General features: G+C 39.7%; 1 protein-coding gene across 1 annotated transcript; it reads left to right on the top strand.

Moving 5' to 3' along the window:
• Positions 1 to 749: 749 nt before the first annotated feature.
• Positions 750 to 4,745, top strand: otx2b (orthodenticle homeobox 2b). Its single transcript, XM_041813156.1, has 4 exons — positions 750 to 827; positions 2,653 to 2,860; positions 3,375 to 3,526; positions 4,080 to 4,745. The coding sequence occupies exons 2-4, from the start codon at positions 2,764 to 2,766 to the stop codon at positions 4,701 to 4,703; spliced, it is 873 nt and encodes a 290-aa protein (XP_041669090.1). The 5' UTR covers positions 750 to 827; positions 2,653 to 2,763; the 3' UTR covers positions 4,704 to 4,745.
• The last annotated feature ends 17,408 nt before the right edge of the window (positions 4,746 to 22,153 follow it).

Below are 22,153 nucleotides of genomic sequence, written 5' to 3'. Positions count from 1 at the left end.
CGTCTTAGCTGGCTGGAACTTTTTTTGAAATAATAAATATGATTTTATAGAATAAAAATAAATAAATTTCTGGTGACTTTTATTTGTTCACAGTAAACACAGGGATGTAATGGGAAAAATAATTAAAACATGTAACAGAAAAAGCTGGATTTAAATTCATATTAAAGTCTTTATTTGTATTTTACGCACGGATTTTACGCACGCACGCCACTGCACAAATGTTGTAAAAATATGCTGCTTAGCTGACTTTTCCTCCTTTAAAGTGCACTTGTCGTCATCCACTGGTTATTTTATTCGGAGTGTTCCCTCTGTGCGCTGGGATGGGGATGTTGTCAGTCGCCCTCGCTCTGCCATTGGCTGAAAACTGTGCGTCAAAAAAGTAGCTGGAGACATTTGTTTTCCAGAGAAAAAAAAAAAAAAAAAAAACCTCATCCTCCCCACCGGTGTGAGAGACGGAGACAGAGACAGACCTCAGCTCAGTCCTGCGGCTCCCATTGGCTGGCACTTTGTACAAAATCCAAGTCAAGCACTTCAGTCACAACACACCAACAAATCCTAAAGGCGTTCATGCAGCCTCCTCCTCCTCCATCACTGCGCCGCTGTAGCACCGCTTTCTCCAGCCGATGGAACCGCTCAGCGTTTAACTTTTCTCCGCTCTGTTGTTCTCAAGCTGAAGACGGCTGCTCCATTTTCTGCTCCTCTCCTGCTTTTGGCTGCTTTTGCGCTTTTTTTATATCCGGCAGGACGCCGTTTGTCTGCGCTGAGTTTGATTATTTCTCCTGGAGGAAAGCGAGCAGACAAAGAAGTTTACAGCCGCCGATAACAGGGTAAGTTTGACTTTTATTAACACTATTAGTATTATTATTATTATTAACCTTTTACAGAGGGGACATTTTAAATATTAGCCTTCATAGAAATAAAGAACCGCGCAGCTTGACAAGTAAAATCGAATCGAAGCAGAAAAGAAATTCCACCTGTTATAATAGCTCATTTAAAATGTTTCAAAAATCTGATTATGGAAGAAAACACCACAAAGGATTTACTAGAATAGCAGAGGAAAACTCCAAACTCATATTTTTATTTTATTTAAGCAGACAGAGACAGCAAATGTGTCTGCTCACCAAACCTCATTCAAAATGACAGAAATTTAACAGATTTTCAGAAGATGCAGATGGACGAAAGTATGCGCCAATTCTAGACAGTGGAAGCACCAAAGTCTAAGAGATAAAAGCAGAAGGATTTCAAATTAAGTAGACAAATGTTGCCCAGAAAGCTACCGCCTCCAAAATCAGTGAGTTAACTTTCTATTTAAATATTGGTTATTACGCGCACTGGAGCCTGTCGATAGAAGAGAAGACTAAATGTTTACGCACAAATCACAGCTTTTCAATGATTATTGCTGGAAAAAAAAGAGAAGGTAATTAGGCCTTCTGTAGTGGCAAAGCTTTCGGGGCCTTTTCCTCTCTGCTGGCTCCCCTCTCCTCCACACATGAATAATGTAGAGACAATAAACCAACACGTCACTTTTAATATGTCATCTTGTGCCACATTCTGTTTACGCGTCTAAACCTGGAGTTTATCTTCATTAATTTTACATTTTTATGATTCTCATTAGATCCAAAATTTGTCAACACACTCCTAACAGACATCAAGTCTGATTATAAAAATACACAATCATTTTAACTTTAACTGTCATCATTTAAAGGGACAAACCGGCGTTAATTTACGCATCATTTTTGCGTCCTGACATTCTGATACCAAACTGCAGCTCCTCTCATACCTGCCAGTCGAATTATCCTGTTAATTCATCAACAGAAAAAAACATTTATCATAATTAATTTTCAGACAAGGAGGTTGTTATTGAACGGGTGTCTGTGCGCAACTGGTTGACGGGTGAGTGTGACAGATTGGGATGAGGGGGTTAAAACCGTTGGATATTGGGGGGGAAAAAAAGCAACTAATCAAGACGCGCAGTGGGGATGACGGCTGAGGGTCACTGGAGATGAAATGACAGCAATCACATATTTAGAAATCAATGACACAGAGTGATAAAACAGGGGGCAGAAGAGCAGAAAAGGATCAAGATTTCACCCAAATTCTCCTTTAGTGTTGTCTTTTAGATGAGGACACTGAGACATTTTAAGTTTTTTTTTTTCTTACTGCAGAAATTTTTATTCAAATTTTAAATTAGATGTGGAAAATATTTTCTAGTTTGTTCTCGTTCTACTTCCATTTTTTTATTCTTTTATTTTTTTTCACCACATGCAAAACAAATAGAGCCAATTAGACAAAAGGGCAGAAATAAAAGAAAGAAAAATAATCGTTTAATTTTAAAATATAAATTACCTGTGCCTGAATTAACCCTGACAATTTAAAGTTTCCATATTAAATTCGATTAATTTATCTTGAGTGTTTTATTTAAACTCTAAATCGACATGAAATGTCATGGCAAAGAAAAACTTTGGACTATTCTAGTCCGCGTTGTTGCTTTTTTGTTGTTTTGGGGTGGAGGGAGGGGGGTGCAGATTTAAGGGCAGCTGGAGATGTGTTTTCTGAGGAGCCTCGTGCGTAAAGGAGAGGACTTTTTTTCACAACAATGTCTGTCTTCAAGGTTCCTCACCATCGATGTCTCTCTTGTGGTTTTTGGAACAGGTTCCCAGTCTAACACGGACCTCACGGCGCGCAGAGGACACCCAGTACACCTCGGGAGCTCCATCCATTTTCAAAATTTTCTCCAACTTCAGCCCTCAGACAAACATTAGCATGATGTCGTATCTAAAGCAACCACCTTACACAGTCAATGGACTCAGCTTAACCACTTCCGGAATGGATCTTTTGCATCCATCAGTGGGCTATCCAGGTGAGTTTTTAAGAATAAATAAAGGAGAAAACTGCCATAAATGGCACAAGCTGCAAACCTAAATGACAGAAGAAGTCATAGATTGTACTTTCATCTTTAAAACACTGCCTTAACATTTAAATACACAGTAGAAAAAAATGTTTTATCTTGATTGGTCTGGAAACGAATCCCATTAAAATACAGTATTTATTTCAGAGAATTTGCGCACAGATTTAAGAGAACACAAGTCTCATCAGTGTAGTTTATTTTCGGATGTGCCTTTCGAATGAATTACTGAAAATTGCTTTGATTTTTGCAAACGGCATCAATTTATGGCACATTAGTGTTAAGTACGTCAAGTGCTACAATTCGCCCCCGGCGTCTGAGTCTCACAGGACTCGTGCGTAATTACGCAAACAACAAAAACGCACTCTGTGATTCTGTTACAGATCTGTGACGACTTTTGATCTTTGCCTTTTAAATGGATGCACAAGTGATGTGTTTTAATTGATCTAAACTTCGCTTTAATTTGCAGCAACGCCACGGAAGCAGAGGAGAGAGAGGACTACTTTTACACGCGCGCAGCTCGACGTTTTGGAGGCGTTGTTCGCCAAAACTCGATACCCGGACATATTCATGCGCGAGGAGGTGGCCCTGAAAATCAATCTACCTGAGTCCCGAGTACAGGTGAGTTAGAGTGGAGAAATGCCATATTTGGACATATTTTCAGCACCGAGGTCAGCGCGTCACATTGGGTCTAAATTTTCTTAAAATATTCAAACAGATGCAGTGATTTCATAAAAACTAATGTGAGCTAATAATCCATCCACAACATATAGAAAATATTATGAAACAAAAAGAGCTTGAGTCATGCTGGGGGAGACTGTTTTATATATGCGCTGCATGAAGCACACATCTGAACATGGCTATTTAGCCAAAGCTTCAATTTTTTTCTGCCAAATAATAAAAAAACGTTGCCAAATGGCTGAGACACTTCCACTAAACTAAGGATTCTGTTTTGAGAATTTTAAGCAAAAGCACGAGGCCGATCAGCCCTGGAATTAAACCTGCTTTATTTCTGAACATATATTTATTAAAGATGAAGTTGAATCTGCTTATTTTGGGTGGGAATATTGTCACATATGCATGTGTTTGTGCGCAATGAGAGAAATCCTGGTTATTTGTTCGCTTTAAGTCAGAGATCCCATATTTAACATGAGCTACTCTGTGCCTCTCTCAGGTCTGGTTTAAGAACCGGAGGGCAAAGTGTCGCCAGCAGCAGCAGCAGCAGCAGAACGGGGGCCAGAACAAAGTCCGACCTGCCAAAAAGAAAAGTTCTCCAACCAGAGAGGTCAGCTCCGAGAGCGGCGCCAGCGGCCAGTTCACGCCCCCCACCAGCACCACCACTGTCCCCGCCATCTCCACCAGCACCGCCCCGGTGTCCATCTGGAGCCCTGCGTCCATCTCCCCTCTCGCGGACCCCCTGTCTACCTCCTCCTCGTGCATGCAGAGGTCCTACCCTATGACGTACACGCAGGCCTCGAGCTACAGCCAGGGCTACGCCGGCTCGACGTCCTATTTCGGCGGCATGGACTGCGGTTCCTACCTCACCCCCATGCACCACCAGCTGTCGGGACCCGGCTCGACCCTCAGTCCCATGAGCACGAACGCGGTCACGAGCCACCTGAACCAGTCCCCGGCGTCCCTCTCCAGCCAGGGCTACGGGACGTCCGGCCTGGGCTTCAACTCCACGGCGGACTGCTTGGATTATAAGGACCAGGCCGCGTCCTGGAAGCTGAACTTCAATGCCGATTGCTTGGATTATAAGGATCAGACATCCTCGTGGAAATTCCAGGTCCTGTGAAAAGAGCAATCAGGTGTTATTAAAAACAAAAGTGCACAAAACAGTGACGATCACCCCACAATAAAAACACACAGGACTGGGTAGCACGAGGCAGGGCTCTCAGGGGCCTCGAGGCGCTCCTCTTAGAAAGAGGAGAGGTTTAATTTATTTTAGCACTGGCAAAGAGATTCTCCCCCTGTCGCAGGTTGTAGCCCCTCATCCATGTCTGTCAGTGTGCCTCTGTGCGTAAAAATACCTGTTGAAGACAAAGTGACACCACAGCCACGGAACTAATGTTTATCCAAGAACAAAACTCCTGCTCGGGGTGAACGAACTTCTCATACAACTTTGCCCAAACTGCAGGCAGAGACATGAGGACGGTGTGTGGACATGGATGCACTACTTTATTTAAGAAAAAAGTGTTTATAAGGAATCAATATGTAGTTTCTAAGAGACAATCAGTGTGTGTCTTATATAAATGGTACATATGTGTTTTTTTTATCTGTGCTAGCCTTCGAAACTGTGATCTGTTGTATTGTATGCAATTTGTGCGCCCCCCCTCGCATCAGACTCTCTGCTGTGATTTTAATAGATTTCTAACTTTGTTTTGGATGCTGTTGGTTCATTTCCCGGCATCACAAAGAGAGACAAGACTTTCCGAGCACATAGTAGTAACAAGTAAGGGTTAGAGCCCCACTGGAAGTGACTCTCGGGCCGCTGAGAGCTCCACACTTTCCCCCCCACCCACCCCCACATCCATTGATCCGAGCGCACGGTGATTGTGGATCCTTCACTGGCTCCAAAGATGGTGTGACCTCACCGCTGAAAAGACATGAATAAAGGTCCTGTGAGCTTAACTCTGTCATCAAGAGACGATCTCTGTGTGTGTGCATGTGCATGAGGGGTGTGTGCTTGTGCGTGAGAGTAAAGAAAATGCAATATGTGCAATACAAACTGTGTATATTTTGAGTTATTATGAAAAATGGATCTAAAACTGCTCTGAAAAAAATGGGAAAATTCACCTTTACAAAACAAACAAGACAAATAAAAAATATTTTTCCCCTTCAAGCAAAAAAGGAAAAAAAAAAAGCTGTCAAAATTTAGGGAAAATTTACTTATTTTAACGGCGACAATAGATTTCCAAAAGTGGGTGACGGCAGACTTGAAGGATTGTAAATTAATCCAATAATAGGCGTCACATTTGCGCACAAACATCATGTGTGCTATCCAAAGGCAGTCATTAAAATACGGATTTGGAGCTCATTTTAATTATGATTCTCTTGCCAAAAAGTGCATATATTACTCAAGAATATGTGGCAACGAAAACAGATAAATGCAGCACTAAACTAGGCTAATGAATTTGGGGTTCAAGTGGTTGCTCTCAGGTGATTTTTTTTTTCTTCTTCTTTTCCGGTCGCTCGAGTCAGATTTTCCTCAACAAAGAGACTAGCTATGTGAGAGCACTTTTTAATCCCGGCCTCCAAGAGATGTTAATCCCAATATTTGACCGCCGGGGGGGGGGGGGTCTGAGGGGTTGCAGTAGTCCCTTTAAAAGCCTATACCGCGGAAGTGTACAGGCCCTATGTGCGCATTAATACCAAAAACCGTGTAGGCCTAGCTTAGCCCAACAAATAAAACAAGCTAACGCTGATTAGTCTGCCGTGTTGTTTGTTTTTGCTTCTCTTCGAGGAGAAAGTGTTTTAATAAGCCTACAGTTTTAGAGTTTTTTTTTGAAGGTGATTATTCCTGTAAATATAAAGATAGTTCGTGTATTTAAAAGTATTTTCAGTGGTAAACTTGTCTGAAATCGTCACTTAAACTACAAATGTGCTGCCTGTGATGTATTCATTGAACTCTTCTAAAAAAGAGCGATAAAATTATGACATGCTACATTATATATTTAAACCACAGATAATTTGAAAGCTGTATGACTATTTGGGCTGTGTTTCCATCTTAACGCCTCTTGATGTTAAAGCGTTTATTACACGAAACACGCGTCAGAAAGTTTAATCTTCGAAGAAAAGTTTTTGAACGCCGCTGAAAAAACGAGCTCCTTTGAACGCACCGCAGTCAAGGCGGTAAACCCGCCTTAAAAGGGGAGCGTTTGTTTAGGTATACATTTTCCACCGTTACACCGTCAAACCGCCGACATGAGACAATACAGTGAGAGCGGCTGTGGGATGTGTAATGAGTCGACATGGCTCTGCAGAGGGCTAATTGTTAGAAGTCCAACATTCAATTAGCATCCTTGACATTGCCAATAATCTCTCTTTCATTGGAGGCTCCGCTAAAGGAGAGCTCTAATTAAAAGCGTTGCTTGAAATAATCGAAGCGTTAAAGAGAAGAGCGACTTTGATTCCAGTCCTGCGTGGACACAAAAAAAAAAGGTGTGTATATGTGTGTGTGAGTGTGTTTAGAGGGTTGGGTTGTACTTTTGAAAGACTTAATAACACAATAACTCAATGTATCCATAACTTTTTCAAGGGTGAAGCAGAAGTGGCTGTTTATATCCAGGCCTGAGTCTGATTTTAGCGTTAGAATATTCAAGAATCAATTATAATATCTCCGCAGTGCAACGCCAAGTTCAGCGCCATGCATATACATCGTTATGGCGATAAACAATGCAACAATTGAAAGTTGGAAACAATAGCTGAGGCTGACAGAAGCCTGAATATTCATGAGCTGCGTCTCTTCTCAGTGTCAACAGCTCCTCCAGCCAGACTGCTGCAGGGAGAGACGGAGGGAAAAGAGAGGGAAAAAAGTAGTACAGGGTCACTTTCAAATGTCAGCTGAGGAAAATCTCCTTTTTGAATGACTGAGAGACATTAAAGTGAGTCAAACAGGAAGAATCAAGATGCTTCAAAAGTAGAGAGGATCTGGATTCAAGACTTTGGCCATCTTCATGTGAGGAAAAACACACAATGAGTGAAAAAACACAACTAGAGCAATTCACCTCCAAATAGAAGTGATAGCAGTATATGATTAAAAATAGGGTCCTGAGTCAATTTCCAGTCTATCATGTGCACGTTCTTGATTAATCAATACTAACCAATACATCCTTGGCCCCCACCCCTGTGTTATTGTGACCTTGGAGCCTTGTGCCTCCAAAAGTGCACAAGTCATGAAGAGGATTAGACATCTCCACGACAGGATAGTTCATACATCCTCCATACAATGAGTTTTAATCAAGAGCGAGCCAGCACTGAGGAGCATATGGGACCAACAGACGCGGCAATAATCCCTCTTGGTTTGTGTCTAACAGTGCCCCTTGTCCCCCTGCTCTAGCCCGTCAAAAAACATCCTCAGAAAACCCTCACAGGCCTGATCAGAGCTGCTGGCTACAAGGCCCGACTGCTCACAGGAGCGGAGGATTTAACTCAAAGGTCATCAGTTAGAAATAAAAGACCAGTGAGAATAAGGGATCTTATTTTTAAAAAAGGAAATTTATGCTGATTATGAGAGCCCTTGGGTTATTTTTTCTGCAAAAGTCTGCAGGTGTTTCCCGCTAAAGTAAGCCAATCCACACCCTACTTTTGCTGTTAAACTTTCAATGAATATTAGGGCTAATTATGGGTGAAGAAACAGCAAAGAAAGTCATTATTATTAGGAAAAAGAGCCAGACAGACAAAGAAAGATTATAAAACTTCCCAGGAATGAGGGGCAGTTTGTTAAAATTAATTCACAGCACTCATTAAAATTAACCACGACATGTTTGATAGTCTGTATTGGAGGCTGCTTGATATAAACAGAAAATACATGTGTTTTATTTGTAATGAAATTAAAAATAAAAGCAATATTGATGTGGAAAAAATGTGCCAACAAGTAATAAAAAAACAAAAATAAATCATATTTTTAAGCTAATCCAGCAGTATCCCCTTGAAAGTGCTTATCCGGGCTTAGTTGACATTTTTGTGAAATTATTTAAGTTTGTGACATCATCAATGAATTTGATAATCTTGTCAAAGATTAAATTAAAAGGGGGTTTTGTGTAGCCTACATAATAACAGATTTAGATGTTTTTAAAAAATGAAGTCTAAAGAGATTTGAAGTAAGCGCAGTAAAAAGCATGTTATTTTAATTTCTCAGACTGCTCACACAAATCCGTGGATTTACACAGATCCACGACTGATAATGATACCAGCAGCTCAACTAGCTGGAGGTCTGATGAAGTAAAGAGGGCCACACATTTCTGCACCACCAAACCTGTACGCCAACCTTAAAGTGCTCCCCGTACCTCCCTGCTTTTTTTTTTTTTTTTTTCCCAACAGGGTCCTTTGCCCCTCATAAGGGCTCTTTTAAAAACCTGTCTCGCCAAATATGCCGAAACATTTGGCTTATAATGTTCATAAGCCCCACAGGACACAGAGGGCTTATCAGTTCATTAGCCACTTGATGGCCTATTTCAAGTTATAGTGGGAGGGAGGAGGGCGATGGATGAGGATACCACCGTCCATTACGGAGGCATATTTTGTTAAGCTATTCAGGGGCACAGAGAAAAAAAGCCTGAAACCCATAAGAAGATTATCAGATCTCAGCATATGTTAAAAAACACATTATTACTATGCTTATGGGTCCAGCTAATACCTAGTTAGTTAAAGCTCACCTAGTTAGGACTGAAGAGGACGTCCATTTAAAAGAACAAAAAATAGACAGTTCATTAAGTTCTTTCTTTGTTCTCCACGTGAAACAAACACACATAAAGTGAGCTTGAGTTTGATGGTGCTGTTCTTCTTGATAGCAATAACATATTTATCTATTTATCATTTATTTGTCAGGGATGATGCATAGGCATTGATGCATTTAGTTACAGTGCAATCAAAGCAATGTATACATGTCTTCTAGTCAGGGCTAATTTGCAGTCCTTGTCCATGGTTAAGCTTTTAAGGAACGACACACATGATACAACAGATTAAAAGACTGAAGATTACAGCAGAAATAGATGGACATCTACACAGATGCACAAAAACAGCAACAGAAAGGCAGACATGCAGCCTCAAACGTAAAAACAATATGATATAATGTAGTATAAAAATGTTATTGATAATGAAGTTAAAGCTCGCATGTTTTTGTCCAGTCTACTTGGAATCAATGTTAATTTCATCGACTAAAAATGGTCATCAACATAATTTTTTCATGAGAAAGACTACGACCAGCCAAAAATAGATCTTTGAGGACTAAAACGAGACTAAAATGTTATTTAGTTTTCATCTGACATTCAAAGTCTGTGATATTTCTCCACAATCTGTCAAAATGCAATGCATCTAACTCTTCTTCCTCTCAGCTGTAGAAAGCAGGGATCCCAGGTTTGATACAGTGTATAGAACACACAAACATGATGGGATACCAGATTCAGGCAAGAGAGTAAATGCTTGAACCTAAAGTAAAGACGAAAATGTAAGGACTTTTTATGGACTAAAACGACACTCAAATGTTTTTGAGTTTCCATAAGCTAAAACTATAAAGGGTAGAAATGAATCAACAACACTAAAACTAAAAGACATTTAATCTAAAGACTAAAATTGAAATTAGGTGTCAAAATTAACAATGCTTGAATGTAATATTCTCATCCATTAATAAAAATCTTCTTATGAGACAAATGGACGCCTTTTCATAGTGGATTACACCTAATCCTAATGGTTATATCCCACTAACAGTATCATAAAGAAAAAGTCACTTAAACACACAAATCATAAAGTTTAAACACACATTTTGGCCATTTTTTGGAGCAACTTTATCCTTCAAAATAAAATGAAGCATAAAATTCATGTTACATGTTGAGTCAAGTAATGTGAAATATAAGTGAAAGAGTGAAAAGATATAGTTATTTTCTGCACCTGCAATAAAAAAATAGACTTGCAATGGTAAAATGTGTAAAAAATAAATGATTACTGTAGCTAAGAAGGAACATTTCAATCAAATGCAGAAATCCTCAACAAAAAATACTTACTTTCTTTTATTTTTTAAACTTTCCTCCCTCATCTCACGGCTTTCTGGATGATACAGTTTCTCAGTTTCCTCTTGTCTTGATAGAAAGATGTTTCTGAAACAGAAAACCTGGCATCAAATTTAATACATTTTAAGAACTTTTTCATACATTTTAAGACGCTATCGCATCTTCCGTTTCTAACCCATCACATTAGCAACATAGTTGGATATAAAAAATGTGACAACAAAGACAATGCTGGTAGTATTTCAGATTGTTGTGTGTAAATTAAGCTTTCTTAGAGAATTTTGAGATTTGACATGGAGAAAAAGGAAGTGATACAATATTACAGCTGAATGGAAGGTCTTTTTTTTCTTTGCTGAAGCAGCCAACAGTAGTTGAAGCTTTAAGGTAAAAAAAAAGGCTAAACTTGCCCATTTCAGGATGCTGATAATACTTCTTATTTTAAAGCATTTTAAAGAAACAACCTCAATTACTATAAAACTTCAAAAAAACACCACATAGTCTTGCATTTAAGACTTTTCAATTCTTCTTTTAATAACTTCTAATATTTTTCAGACCCTGTGGACACCCTGTGAATTAAAAAAGAACATTAAGTGCTTCTGTACGCTTTCAAAAATAACATTTAACACTGTGAAACCTTTTTTAAAATGCAAACGGGGAAAAAAAGTCAGTCCTGTTTCCAGTGGTCCCATGCTAAAAAGCTTCTTGTAAGTCGTCTCATGATTGTCATTCTGCAAGTTTCATAAAGTTTTCATCTTGAAGCCCTTGACTGAATTTTCTTCTTCCACCTGCAGTCTGATTGTGTACACTGCTGTAAATGCTGCCCTGCATGCTGGGAGTATCGCCTAAAGTAAAAAATGCATAAATAAAGTCATAAGAAACTAACTAGAAAGTGTAGATTTGATAAATGAGACATGTCAGTGTCATCTGAATTTAAGAGTGAAAGACTTTATATGGGCTTGCATTTAAAACATACAGACATTGAAAGGACCTGAGTTCACATTATGAAGGAGATCTTCTAAGCTGCAGTTTCCAAGGTCAAAAATGAGCCTTGCTGCAAAAAAAAAAAAAAGAAAAAATCCAGAGTCTTGGCCAAGCAAAGATTTTGTGCATCAAACACAAGTCAGAAACAATACAGCATAAAACAAACTTCAGTAGCACCATTTAACAACCTTCACAAAGTAAGCTTTTCATATTCTCTTGTTGCTTAATTCTTACTTTTAACTGGAATCGGGGGGAAATAGCAGGAACAAGTGACATTTGACACTGCATGTAAGCCATGATCAAACTCCATAGTTAATGGCCTCAAACACACCTTTTGATCACAAACAGCTTACAAATTTAATGACTTCATGGTGAACGGAGCCAATTTTTTCTCCATTCTGCCAGTGTTCTCACCACAGGCTACACGGTGAATCAAAAAAACAGCTACACAAGAGGAAAAGCAGTGCAACAATGTCCTTAACTCGTTTCACATTAATCCCTGGCCGCATGGATTCTACAACATCAGTGTAGCAATTCATGAAAGCTCTTTTTTTCTATGGGTAAACCACCATTAAAGGCTGTATTTTACAGTAGTAGATTTTCTTTGACATTTGTTTTGACTGTATGTGTTTATTCCCCTGGTATTACAGCGTAGTTACTTGTGAAAGACCCTCTTCTCTCCTCCTCACCCAACCACTGAGGCCCCTCATTACAACAATTAACACAGGTACCTGTGATGAGGCCTCCACGATCATTTACACCTTTCTAACAAACACTCTATCTCTTAATCTCCTGCAAACACTCTTCTCTTGAGAGACAGGAGGAGGAACCCAAAATTAATTAGCTGCATCCAACAGATTAGAGCCTGGAGACCCCTCCCCATCCATAAATGGACAGCAGTTAGACTAACAGTTCATAGAGGACAGGCAAATCAGCCTCACAGCACACTCTTTTTTTTTTTTTTGTAGCTTATTTCAATATTTCATTGAGTGTTATACATCAATGAACTGTTTCAGGGTGTCGTCGTGCAGAAGCTAAGCCTTTGGAATTCATGGCCCGCAAGTGTATGCCTCATCCAACGTGCTCTGAATACACGAGGAGGTGTCTCCATCCCACAAGTTGAAAATCAAGTTTAACTTCCTGACAGCATATACACAAGACTGAGAAACTTCACTTTTAGTTTAAACATATTTAACCGAATACTCGAGGTTCTAAAGGCCCATAAATCCCAGGATTGTCAAGTTTTGCAGTACAGTGGGATCTTTAAGGAGAAATTAATGACATATTGACAGGGCCCAAATGAATCTAACCAAAGATGCTTGTTGTATATCATACAGCTCTGTCTCTCTCTTGGTTATCTCTTTCTTTATTATCTGCAGTGTAAAAAAAGGTAACTGTGCCAATAAATGTACCTTTAAGATACCCCTCCTTTTCTGTTTAAAAGCACTTAATGGTGTTATAATGAAAAAAAAAACCCTTTCAACACAAAATCAAGTCAATAAAGGCCTGATCAGACAACACCATTTGTCACTAACGATGGCACCTTGTGAGACTATGCAACAAAAATCTTGTCCTGTTTTCACCGACAGTCTGGCAACAAAGCAAGCTTGATCCTGGCCAATTATTTTTTTACTGTTGTCATGATGTTATGTGGACAACAGCATTTGGCCACACCTGTTAATTTTTGAGCTCAGGTGTTTTAATCAGACCTGTTGCCACAGGTGTATAAAATCAAGCACCTAGTCATGCAGTCTTCAGCAGCAAACATTTGTGATACATAATGGGTCAATCTGAAGAGCTCAGTGACTTCAAGTGTGGTACTGTGATGGATGCCACTTTTGCAACAGGAAATTTAATGAAATTTCATCAACAGTCAATTCTATTGATTAGAAAGTGGAAGCATTTAGGAACAACAGCAACTCCACCATGAAAGGGAAGACCACATAAAGACTGCCAAGGCGCATGGTGCGTAAAAGTCACCAGTGCTATGCTGATTCCGTCCCTGAAGAGCCCTGAACTTCCACTGCCATTAATGTAAGCACAACAACTGTGCAGTAGGAGCTTCAAGGAATGGATTTCCATGGCGAAACAGCTACATGCAAGCGAGATGGACAAGTCTGGGTCTGGCAGATGCCAAGAGAAAGTTACCTGCCTGACTTTACTGTGCCAACTGTGAAGTTTGGTGGAGGACAGATAATGGTATGGAGCTGTTTTTCAGGGTTTGGGCAAGGCCCCTTATCTCCAGTGAAGGACAATCTTAATGCTTCAGCATAACAAGACATTTTGGACAGTGCTTCCAACTTGGTGGCAACAGTGTGGGGAAGGCCCTTTTCTATTCCAGCGTGACTGTGCCCCAGTGCACAAGGCAAGGACTATAAAGACATGGTTTGAAGAGTTTGGTATGGAAGAACTTGTACCCCAAAGAGCACCTTTGGGATGAGCTGGAATGGAGATTGTGAGCCAGGCCTTCTCATCCAACATCAGAGCGTGACACCATTAATGCTCAATAGAATGAATGGGCGCAAATTCCCACAAAAAACACTCCAAAATCTTGTGGAAAGCCTTCCAAGAAGAGTGGAAGCTGTTAAAGCTGCAATTTGGGGTGCAACTCCATATTAAAGTGCGTATTTGAGTATGTCATTTAAGTCCCTGTTGGTGAAATGGCCAGGTGGGAGATTACTGTTGTCCATAAAGTGTAGGTTGTCGGGGAGGCGGGTCAATCATTTGAATGAAATTCACTTAAAAAAAAGCAAAGAAGTGCACCACTAGTTAGTTCACCTGACTGTGTGGGACAGTCCTCTTTCGCATCCTGGCTCAAAGCAGCCATGGCCATGACCGTTACCCTTACTAAGTAATAGCAGTTTATAAGACTGATAACCAATATTTGGAACCAATATGCATTTATCATGAAAAACAAATGTGTTCAATGTGGCAAAAGTACAATTTCACAATCAAAATAATAAAGCAAAACGAACAATTTAGCACTAGCCCCCATCATTTTACCCACCCAAACTTCGTATCAAGTTCTGTAAGTTGAAACCAACAGGATAAAACTTAGGAGGCTGCATGTTGTGCTATCATACACGCAAGGTTGGCTCAGTAAGTGACGTTTAGGCAAAGATAAATAAAATATCAGCATGTGGTCAAACGTAACTTTAAGAAAAGAAAGTCTAGGTTTGGCAAGATGTTGGAGTACGGATAAAATCGATTAAGATTTGGATTTTAAAGGAGTATCAATAGATTCATCCATATCAATAAAAAGTTGAGATCCTACAGTAAAAGTACTTCACAGCACACAAAAGTATCTCAGTATTCTCATCAGTTTTTTAAAATTCAAATCAAGTATCAATATGGGTGTTTTTCAGTTGATCATATTGTACAGTGTAGCTCACTGAATATGTTTATGAAGAATGAATATTTTGACTGGAGTAATAGCTAAAATGTAGGTAATTTTTATAATAAACTGGACTAAAATGTTTGTGAGCTCCTCTTCTTATATGCATTGATCTTAATTATAGTGGATCCATACTAGATGAAAATAAAGTAGATGCTGCTCAGCTATGTATGTGGTGACACACAAAGGCATGTAAAAAAGTGCTACTATTGAACTGAGTCTACTTGGTCTGAAGAGCCGCATCGTGAGTGATTGTTGACTATGACATCTAAAAGCTCAGCGATGACTGCCTCATTTGTCCCCATCAAGAGCTACTTTCTTGTTTAAAGAGATAACACAGATAAAAAGTGTATTTAACATGAGACTATTAAAAGGATTTTACAGATAGTCAAGTGCATTTCCACAAACAGAAAGCAACAGTTGCCTGTTGAAGAGATGACGCTCCAGGGCCTGAGAGCCAATATGGCCGTCAGAAGGGAAGCTTCTCATAATGCAGGCCAAACATTTAATATGGCTTAAGGGTTAAGAATCTCCTCTAAGTGAAATCTTCCAGGGATATTAAAAATCTCTCTCTTTGGTTTCATACAGCTAATTTGACAGTTTTTAAATCCCTCGATCCTTTTTTTGATCAGTTTTACCTCCCTTAATCCCCCTGCTCCCCCTCCACCTGTTAGTCTGGGTGTGCCTGCGTGCCTCCCTCTCTCCTGAGAGCATATGGAGCTGAGGCTGACCCAGGGAGTCGTTGAGTGTGGGGACAGATGCAGCCTCCTCTCCCCTCCTCCCCCTTCCTCGGCCCACCCATCCCCATCCCTCCTATCCACCTGTTTGGGTCACAGACCAGGGGGACGAGTGGCTGGTGCGCGTGCCACACCAGCGGCTTGGCCACTGCGTTATTATCCCCCCCAAGACAAAAGGGTATTTAGGGAGGCCGGCTGCCCGCCTGAGGGGAACACAATGCCATGAGGCTGGCAGGCCTGAGGACTCGGGGCCGTCGATCACGTGCCCGCTTTATGTGAATGAGCGTCAGGGGGCATCTGGTGTGTGTGTGTATGTGTGTCTAACCTGAGGTATTATGCCAGACGAGGGGGCAGGAGACAAAGAATATGACGTGTGTGCACTTTTGTAAGTGAGGGTGAAATAGAGGGCAAGGGGGGTACTTAAAAACAATTGCATCTATTATAATTAAATGAGGTCTCTACTTGAATATATTTCACTCTGACTAACAGGTCAACTTCTGCTTCCAATCACATTTATAATGGAGTAGTTACGAACGTTTGCTTCATCATATGGGGTTTTTTTTGTTTGTTTTTTTTTTTGCTTTTTTTTTTTTTGCTGATACTGATACATATAAATATAGTTCTGACCAAAAACCTCAGTCCTTGAAACACAATTCAAAGTTTAAGGATGAGAAAAGAAACACATTTCACTTCTTAAAACACACTTAATCTAAATGACATGTTTTCTTCTGTTGTCTTTTGAAGTAGCCCTGTCCTGTTATTTTTCTTTAGGTTTTATGGTTTTACCCAAGAGTCAATACATTTGAGTTAATGTTGATTTTAAAGGATTTTAAATCCTTCAAAATTCTCAGATCCAATGAAAAATAACTGGATCCTGATTAGTGTCTGTATTAAAATTGCATCATTTTAGAAAACAGATCCAAAGGTCTAAACTAAGATTAAACTCTTATCATCTAGTAGATGATCAAGTTCCTCAATGCAAAATTAACTACACTGGAATCTAATTCAGTGTCTGTTTCTGAAGAAATTTAATCTGTATGGGTTGTGCAAAAGCATCATTGTGGGTTTTTTTCTCTTATTTATTTAATGTGTTGTTCCAGTCTTATACAATAAGGGTAAGGTACATTATATATCACCTATTGTTTATATTTCCACTGGTGTGTGCTTCTCTATTTACATTTGCTTTTTTTATTCATTAAAGATAAAATGAAGGCAGCTGAATGTGTAAAGCACTTGAGTACAAGCCAAATTTCCTGAATGGGAGAAAGGAGTGCATCATATCATACCATAACGTATCGTACCGTATCGAATCATATCATGCTGTATCATACCGTATCATACCATATCGTATCGCATCGTACCGTATTGTACTGTATTGCATCATAGCATATCATGCCGTTATCGAACAATATTGTATCGTACCATACAAGGGTATGCAGAGTATTCCCACACTATCTTTCAGTATTCATAGAGCAGTGGTTCTCAAATGGCATGGAAAGGCCCACGCATGCGCCTTGAGAATTTGTACAATCATATATTATTACCACATTTATAAAACAACAAAAGATGTAATAAGTTTTAAAGACATTATTCAAATTGGATATGAATACGGTGTGCCTTGAGCAAAAAAGTTTGAAAACCACTGCCATAAAGTAGTCCTTCTTCTATATCCATTCTCCGTGAATTGCAAAGCAACAATAAAAGCAAGAAGTGTCAGTAGTGCTGTTCATTTTCATTACTTTTTTGGTGACACACTCCCGAAATGCAATTTCTTTTTTCATAAATAAAGATAAGAGTTATTCTGCCAGATTATAAATAACTTCACTAAATCAGCAAAGTTAAGTGTACAAAATGCCATAGTTAAACTGATATGGCAAAACAGATAAACATCTGCCGCTTATATCTGTTCAGTCCGTGTTACTGATAGCCAATGTTTGTCAAAAGGGTCGATATTAGCTGATACTGATGTCATCCCTTGCATTATCCCTAACCCTGCTGAGGAGTACGGAAGAGTTCACTTAAAATGCATGATCATGAGGCTGTCTATGGGCCAGTGGAGATGGTAAAACATGCTCTTAATTGGCTGTTGATTTCATAATGATCTTCACTCCCTGAAGGAGTAGAAGTACTAAAAATAATAGAGGTCAATTTTAAAGGGTAATGTTAATATTTTTGAAGTTGGGTTGTATGGGGTACTTGGCAGTAGTAGTGGCATTAACCTCCAGAGATTACAGTGTACACTACCCCTTTAAGCATGATGCCCTCTGGGAAGCTAGGCTATACAGGGCTACAAATGGGTGCAGTTGCTCTGAGTAAGTTTTGGGTAAAAATGGGCAGAAAATAAAGACTAGCAGTGTTGGTTCACTAGCATGCTTTATCGAAACATTTTTGAGAGTTTTATTTTTCACCAGGAAAGCCTATGTGTTCTGGGCCATATAGCAAAGCAAGCTTCTGCTACTGGCTAGTAATCTGAAGGAGTTACGCTGGCTGTGGAAAAGTGAGCTGAAACAACTGGTTTTAGTTAAGTTTGATGCTGTTTCCTCTGAGGAAGCCTGCAGGCTCAAACAGCTGTTCATATACCCTTAGGCGGAAGGGTATGTAGACAGAGGTTGAAGCTTGCATTGCAAAAAGTTCCAAACAGAGAGGCTTTCTGGATGAAAGATAAAATGCTTTAAAAAACGAAATGTCGCATACAATTGAGCCAACATTTTTACCTTACATTGCTAAATTACGTGGAGCAACTGTATAGTCTAGCTTCCCCAAGCAGGTCCTGTAGAAAGTACTGAAAACTACTGGGGCTAAAGCCACTACTATTGCCGAGTATCTGATACAAGCTAACTAAAAAAATTCCAAAATATCCCTTTAAGTGAACTAAAAATGGAGGATGGTCTTACGTGTATTTGTTTATAACATAGGTTGCTTACCCTTTGCTGGGTGTGCAGTTTAAACATTTTGGGGATAAATTAAGAGTATATCCACTTCTGCAGGCACCACTACACCACTGATGGCATCATATCGTATTATATCGCATAGCTCCATTTCAACATTATCATTTTAGACAGTATTGTATCATATAACGAAGTGATGTAATATATCATGTTGTATTATATTGCATAGTATGATTATGATTTGCATTACATATAGTATAGTACTGTATCATATATCTCAGAGTGGTATTGGACATTGTATCACATGGTATCATATCATACTGTATTGCATAGTATTGTATAGAACAGTACAATACACTGCAGTGCACAGAATCACATCTCATGGCATTGTACTGCAGAGTATATAATAATAATTTTCATTTAAAAATATAATCTAAATAGTAGAAGAAGGTTTTGAGGATACTTCCTCTGGAGAAAACTAATTATGCTCTTCACAATAATACTGAGAGATTCCTTAAGACATGGCAACCTGTTCTGGACATTGCTGATCCTTCTGGACTGGACTTTGCTCCATGAACTTAAAAACTCCACAAATCTGGCAGCTATCAACCTGTAACAAAAAGGAATCAGTGTGGTGATGGAGGTCTTAAATTTATTTATTTATTATTACTGTTTTTTAAGCAATTGAGGATGTGTGCATGCCATACCTGTTGTGTCTGAGTTTTGTCAGTTAATTTCTAAGTTGTAAAAAGGGTTCTGTCTGTGGAAAAACAAAAAGTAATCTGAGTGACTGAATTAAAAGTGTTGATTTGTAAAATTGCTGTTTTACAGAAAACCAGTCACTAATATTCTACTATAATTGACAATCTGCCTACAATTCATACTGGTCACGCTTGTTACTGTCCATACACGCTGAAATCAACACAAATCAATAAAGTTGATTGCTTCAAACACGCAATGATTATCTTCTTCCATCTGGCCCCCGTTACTGTTTTGCTGTCTGTTTGTTAACCTCAGTGTGCAGGGACATTGTAATACCTGAAATACTGTTTTATCACTGGTAGATGCATCACGTTGATTGAATATTTTATAAAAATGTTTATTATCAAACATTTTTAAGTAAAACATATATGAAGGGACATCATAATTACATTTATAACTGTAAGAGTTATAGATTTATAAGTGTCCCTGTTATTTTGGCGATCTGTTTAAATGCATTTATTATATGACTGTTTCTGTTTAGTCTAGACTATGTTACATCATCCTGGCAGGGGTGTTTGTATGTTATTGTGTCTATTGATGCTTACTCCATCGTGTCATGCTCTCTCGTCAGGCACGGTTACACATGGCTTGTGGCGCCCTGACCTACAACTCCCCCTCTTGTTTGTCAGCGGTTGTTTGGCCTACTTTCATAAAGACAAACACAGCCATTTGTCGTGTTTTGAATTTCCATGAAAATGGAATAAACAAATGGCAGGGACAGGGGACAGTTGGGGCAAACTGTTCGCATGTGAGTGGGTGGGTAGGAGAATACGTAGCCTACAAAAGCAACTTATGGATATTTGAAATAAACTATAATTCCACAAAAAGGGAAATATGTAAAATAATCCACAAAAATCTCAATATTTACATTAAAAATATGGCAAATTAAAAAAAGAAAAAATGCCCTCACAGCATTACACTGAGAATAACTGAACAAGTTGTTGACCATCAGCTGTAAAAATGTATTTTTTAAACCCTCATTTTTCCTCTCAGTGGGTCTTCCCTGACCTTCTGGGCACCAACTGAACCACGAGCCACCAGTTCATCAGACTGTCACAGTGAATCGGCCCCTCCCTCCCCTTTTCTCTCACTCCATGGACAGTAAGGATGCTACAGTTCATTAATGAGTATGCTCCATGGCTCTTTAAGAGTCCTTAATTAGTGGCACACTGACACTGGAGCCGCCATGCACCAGGAGGGGCATGCTGGGAAGGCTGGGAGGCACACTGGGGGAGGGGAGTTTATCTAGTTGGCTCCACTGGTTTTTGTATAACTTGTTCAAAAATCAAATAAGGAAACATAACCTATGAATTCTCTATCAGCCACCAATTGGATTCCTTCTGAAAAATCAATAGTTTTGACATGATGAACTCGATCAAACAGCATTGATTCGGTCTCAGAGAGGCTGCGACGTGGATAGAGCTCCGCAGCGAGGCAATGGACTGTAACAAACACATGTGATTGAAAAGCTTTAAATGGGTGTCAAACAAGCGGGGACATAATGTTTGACTTAAATTATCAGCAGTCCCACAGGGGGCTTGTGGGACCCGCTCCCCAGAGCCGGGGGTGTGTGTGGAATACAAACAGGGGATTCACCGGTGACCAGGGAGGTCAGCTGCTAGGAGAGGGAACGGGTGCTGGGTGCTCCTGTGGGACTTGGCGACATTCCTGCAGCAGCTTTTTTAATTTGCTGGACATGACCCCCCCGGCTAGCGGGTGCTAACAGGACAGACAGCACTTCAAATATACAGACATGGTCCCTCGAGTGGGTGTGTGTTTGCTGGGCAGGTGGGGGCAGGGGAGGGGGTGGGCTGTTGTAGGGTCCCAGATGGGTTAATGGGGAGTTTAGCATCAGGATTACAATGCAACTGTGGCTTCACCCACACTTGCTGCCTCTTTAAAAATGCCCCAAAACATCAACAAAAGACAGGCTGTGATTAGATATTACCACTCTTCCTAGCAAAGTAAACCAAGAGGATCTGGCTGCAGAGCTCTATGGTGGGGCATTTTGGGCTTATCTGTTGCAGAGCTCTACAATGGGGCGGTCTTGACTGTGGGGCGGGAAGTGACGTACATTACCCAGAACAAGAATGACACTGTCAGAGGTCATGGTGAGTGGCTATTTCTCACAACAGCAGAATTTTATGAATAAAAATCAAGAATTTACTGAGGGGGATACCATTAAATCTAGCACACAAAAAACTAAAGAAAAACCCAAAGAGGGTTAGGGTTAGGCACCCAGACTCTAAAGGTTAGGGTTAGGTAAGGATAAGGGGGATAAAATTAAAATAACACAACACAAACTAAGGAAAATCCAAAAAGGGTTAGGGGTTGGCACCCAAATCCTAAAGGTTAGGGTTAGGTTAAAGGAGAAGGGAAGGGGGATGAAAATAGAAAATTAAAAAAAAACACAAACTAAGGAAAAACACAAAAACAGTTAGGGTTAGGCACCCAAACCCCAAAGGTAAGGCTGAGGGAAAGGGGGATAAAATTGTAAATAACACACAACAAACTAAAGGAAAAACCTTAGAAAAAAATAAGGGCTAATACATCACTTCCTGCCACACAGTTGAGGACACCTTACTCTGGAAGAGATGAGCCCAAACGCCCCACCATAAAGGTCTGCAGCCAGATGCCTCCCAAATAAACAAAAACTTTAAACAGTATTTCCAAATTCACAGGTATTAAAGTCCCCAACACTTCTAACTTCTAATGTAGAAAAGAGAATAACCAGTGGATCCTGATAAATATGAGAAGCT

This window comes from Cheilinus undulatus, linkage group 18, assembly GCF_018320785.1.
Source record: "Cheilinus undulatus linkage group 18, ASM1832078v1, whole genome shotgun sequence".
In the NCBI taxonomy this organism is placed as follows: Eukaryota; Metazoa; Chordata; class Actinopteri; order Labriformes; family Labridae; genus Cheilinus; species Cheilinus undulatus.
Note: the sequence above shows the minus strand (reverse complement) of the source record. Positions and strands in the feature narration are given on the sequence as shown.

What these genes read in the sequence shown, in the direction of transcription:
- otx2b (XM_041813156.1), top strand. Translation starts at nt 2,764, where the DNA reads ATGATGTCGTATCTAAAGCAACCACCTTACACAGTCAATGGACTCAGC. An exon ending in TCCATCAGTGGGCTATCCAG is followed by an intron (nt 2,861 to 3,374) that starts GTGAGTTTTTAA and finishes TTTAATTTGCAG; the next exon opens with CAACGCCACGGAAGCAGAGG. An exon ending in TACCTGAGTCCCGAGTACAG is followed by an intron (nt 3,527 to 4,079) that starts GTGAGTTAGAGT and finishes TGCCTCTCTCAG; the next exon opens with GTCTGGTTTAAGAACCGGAG.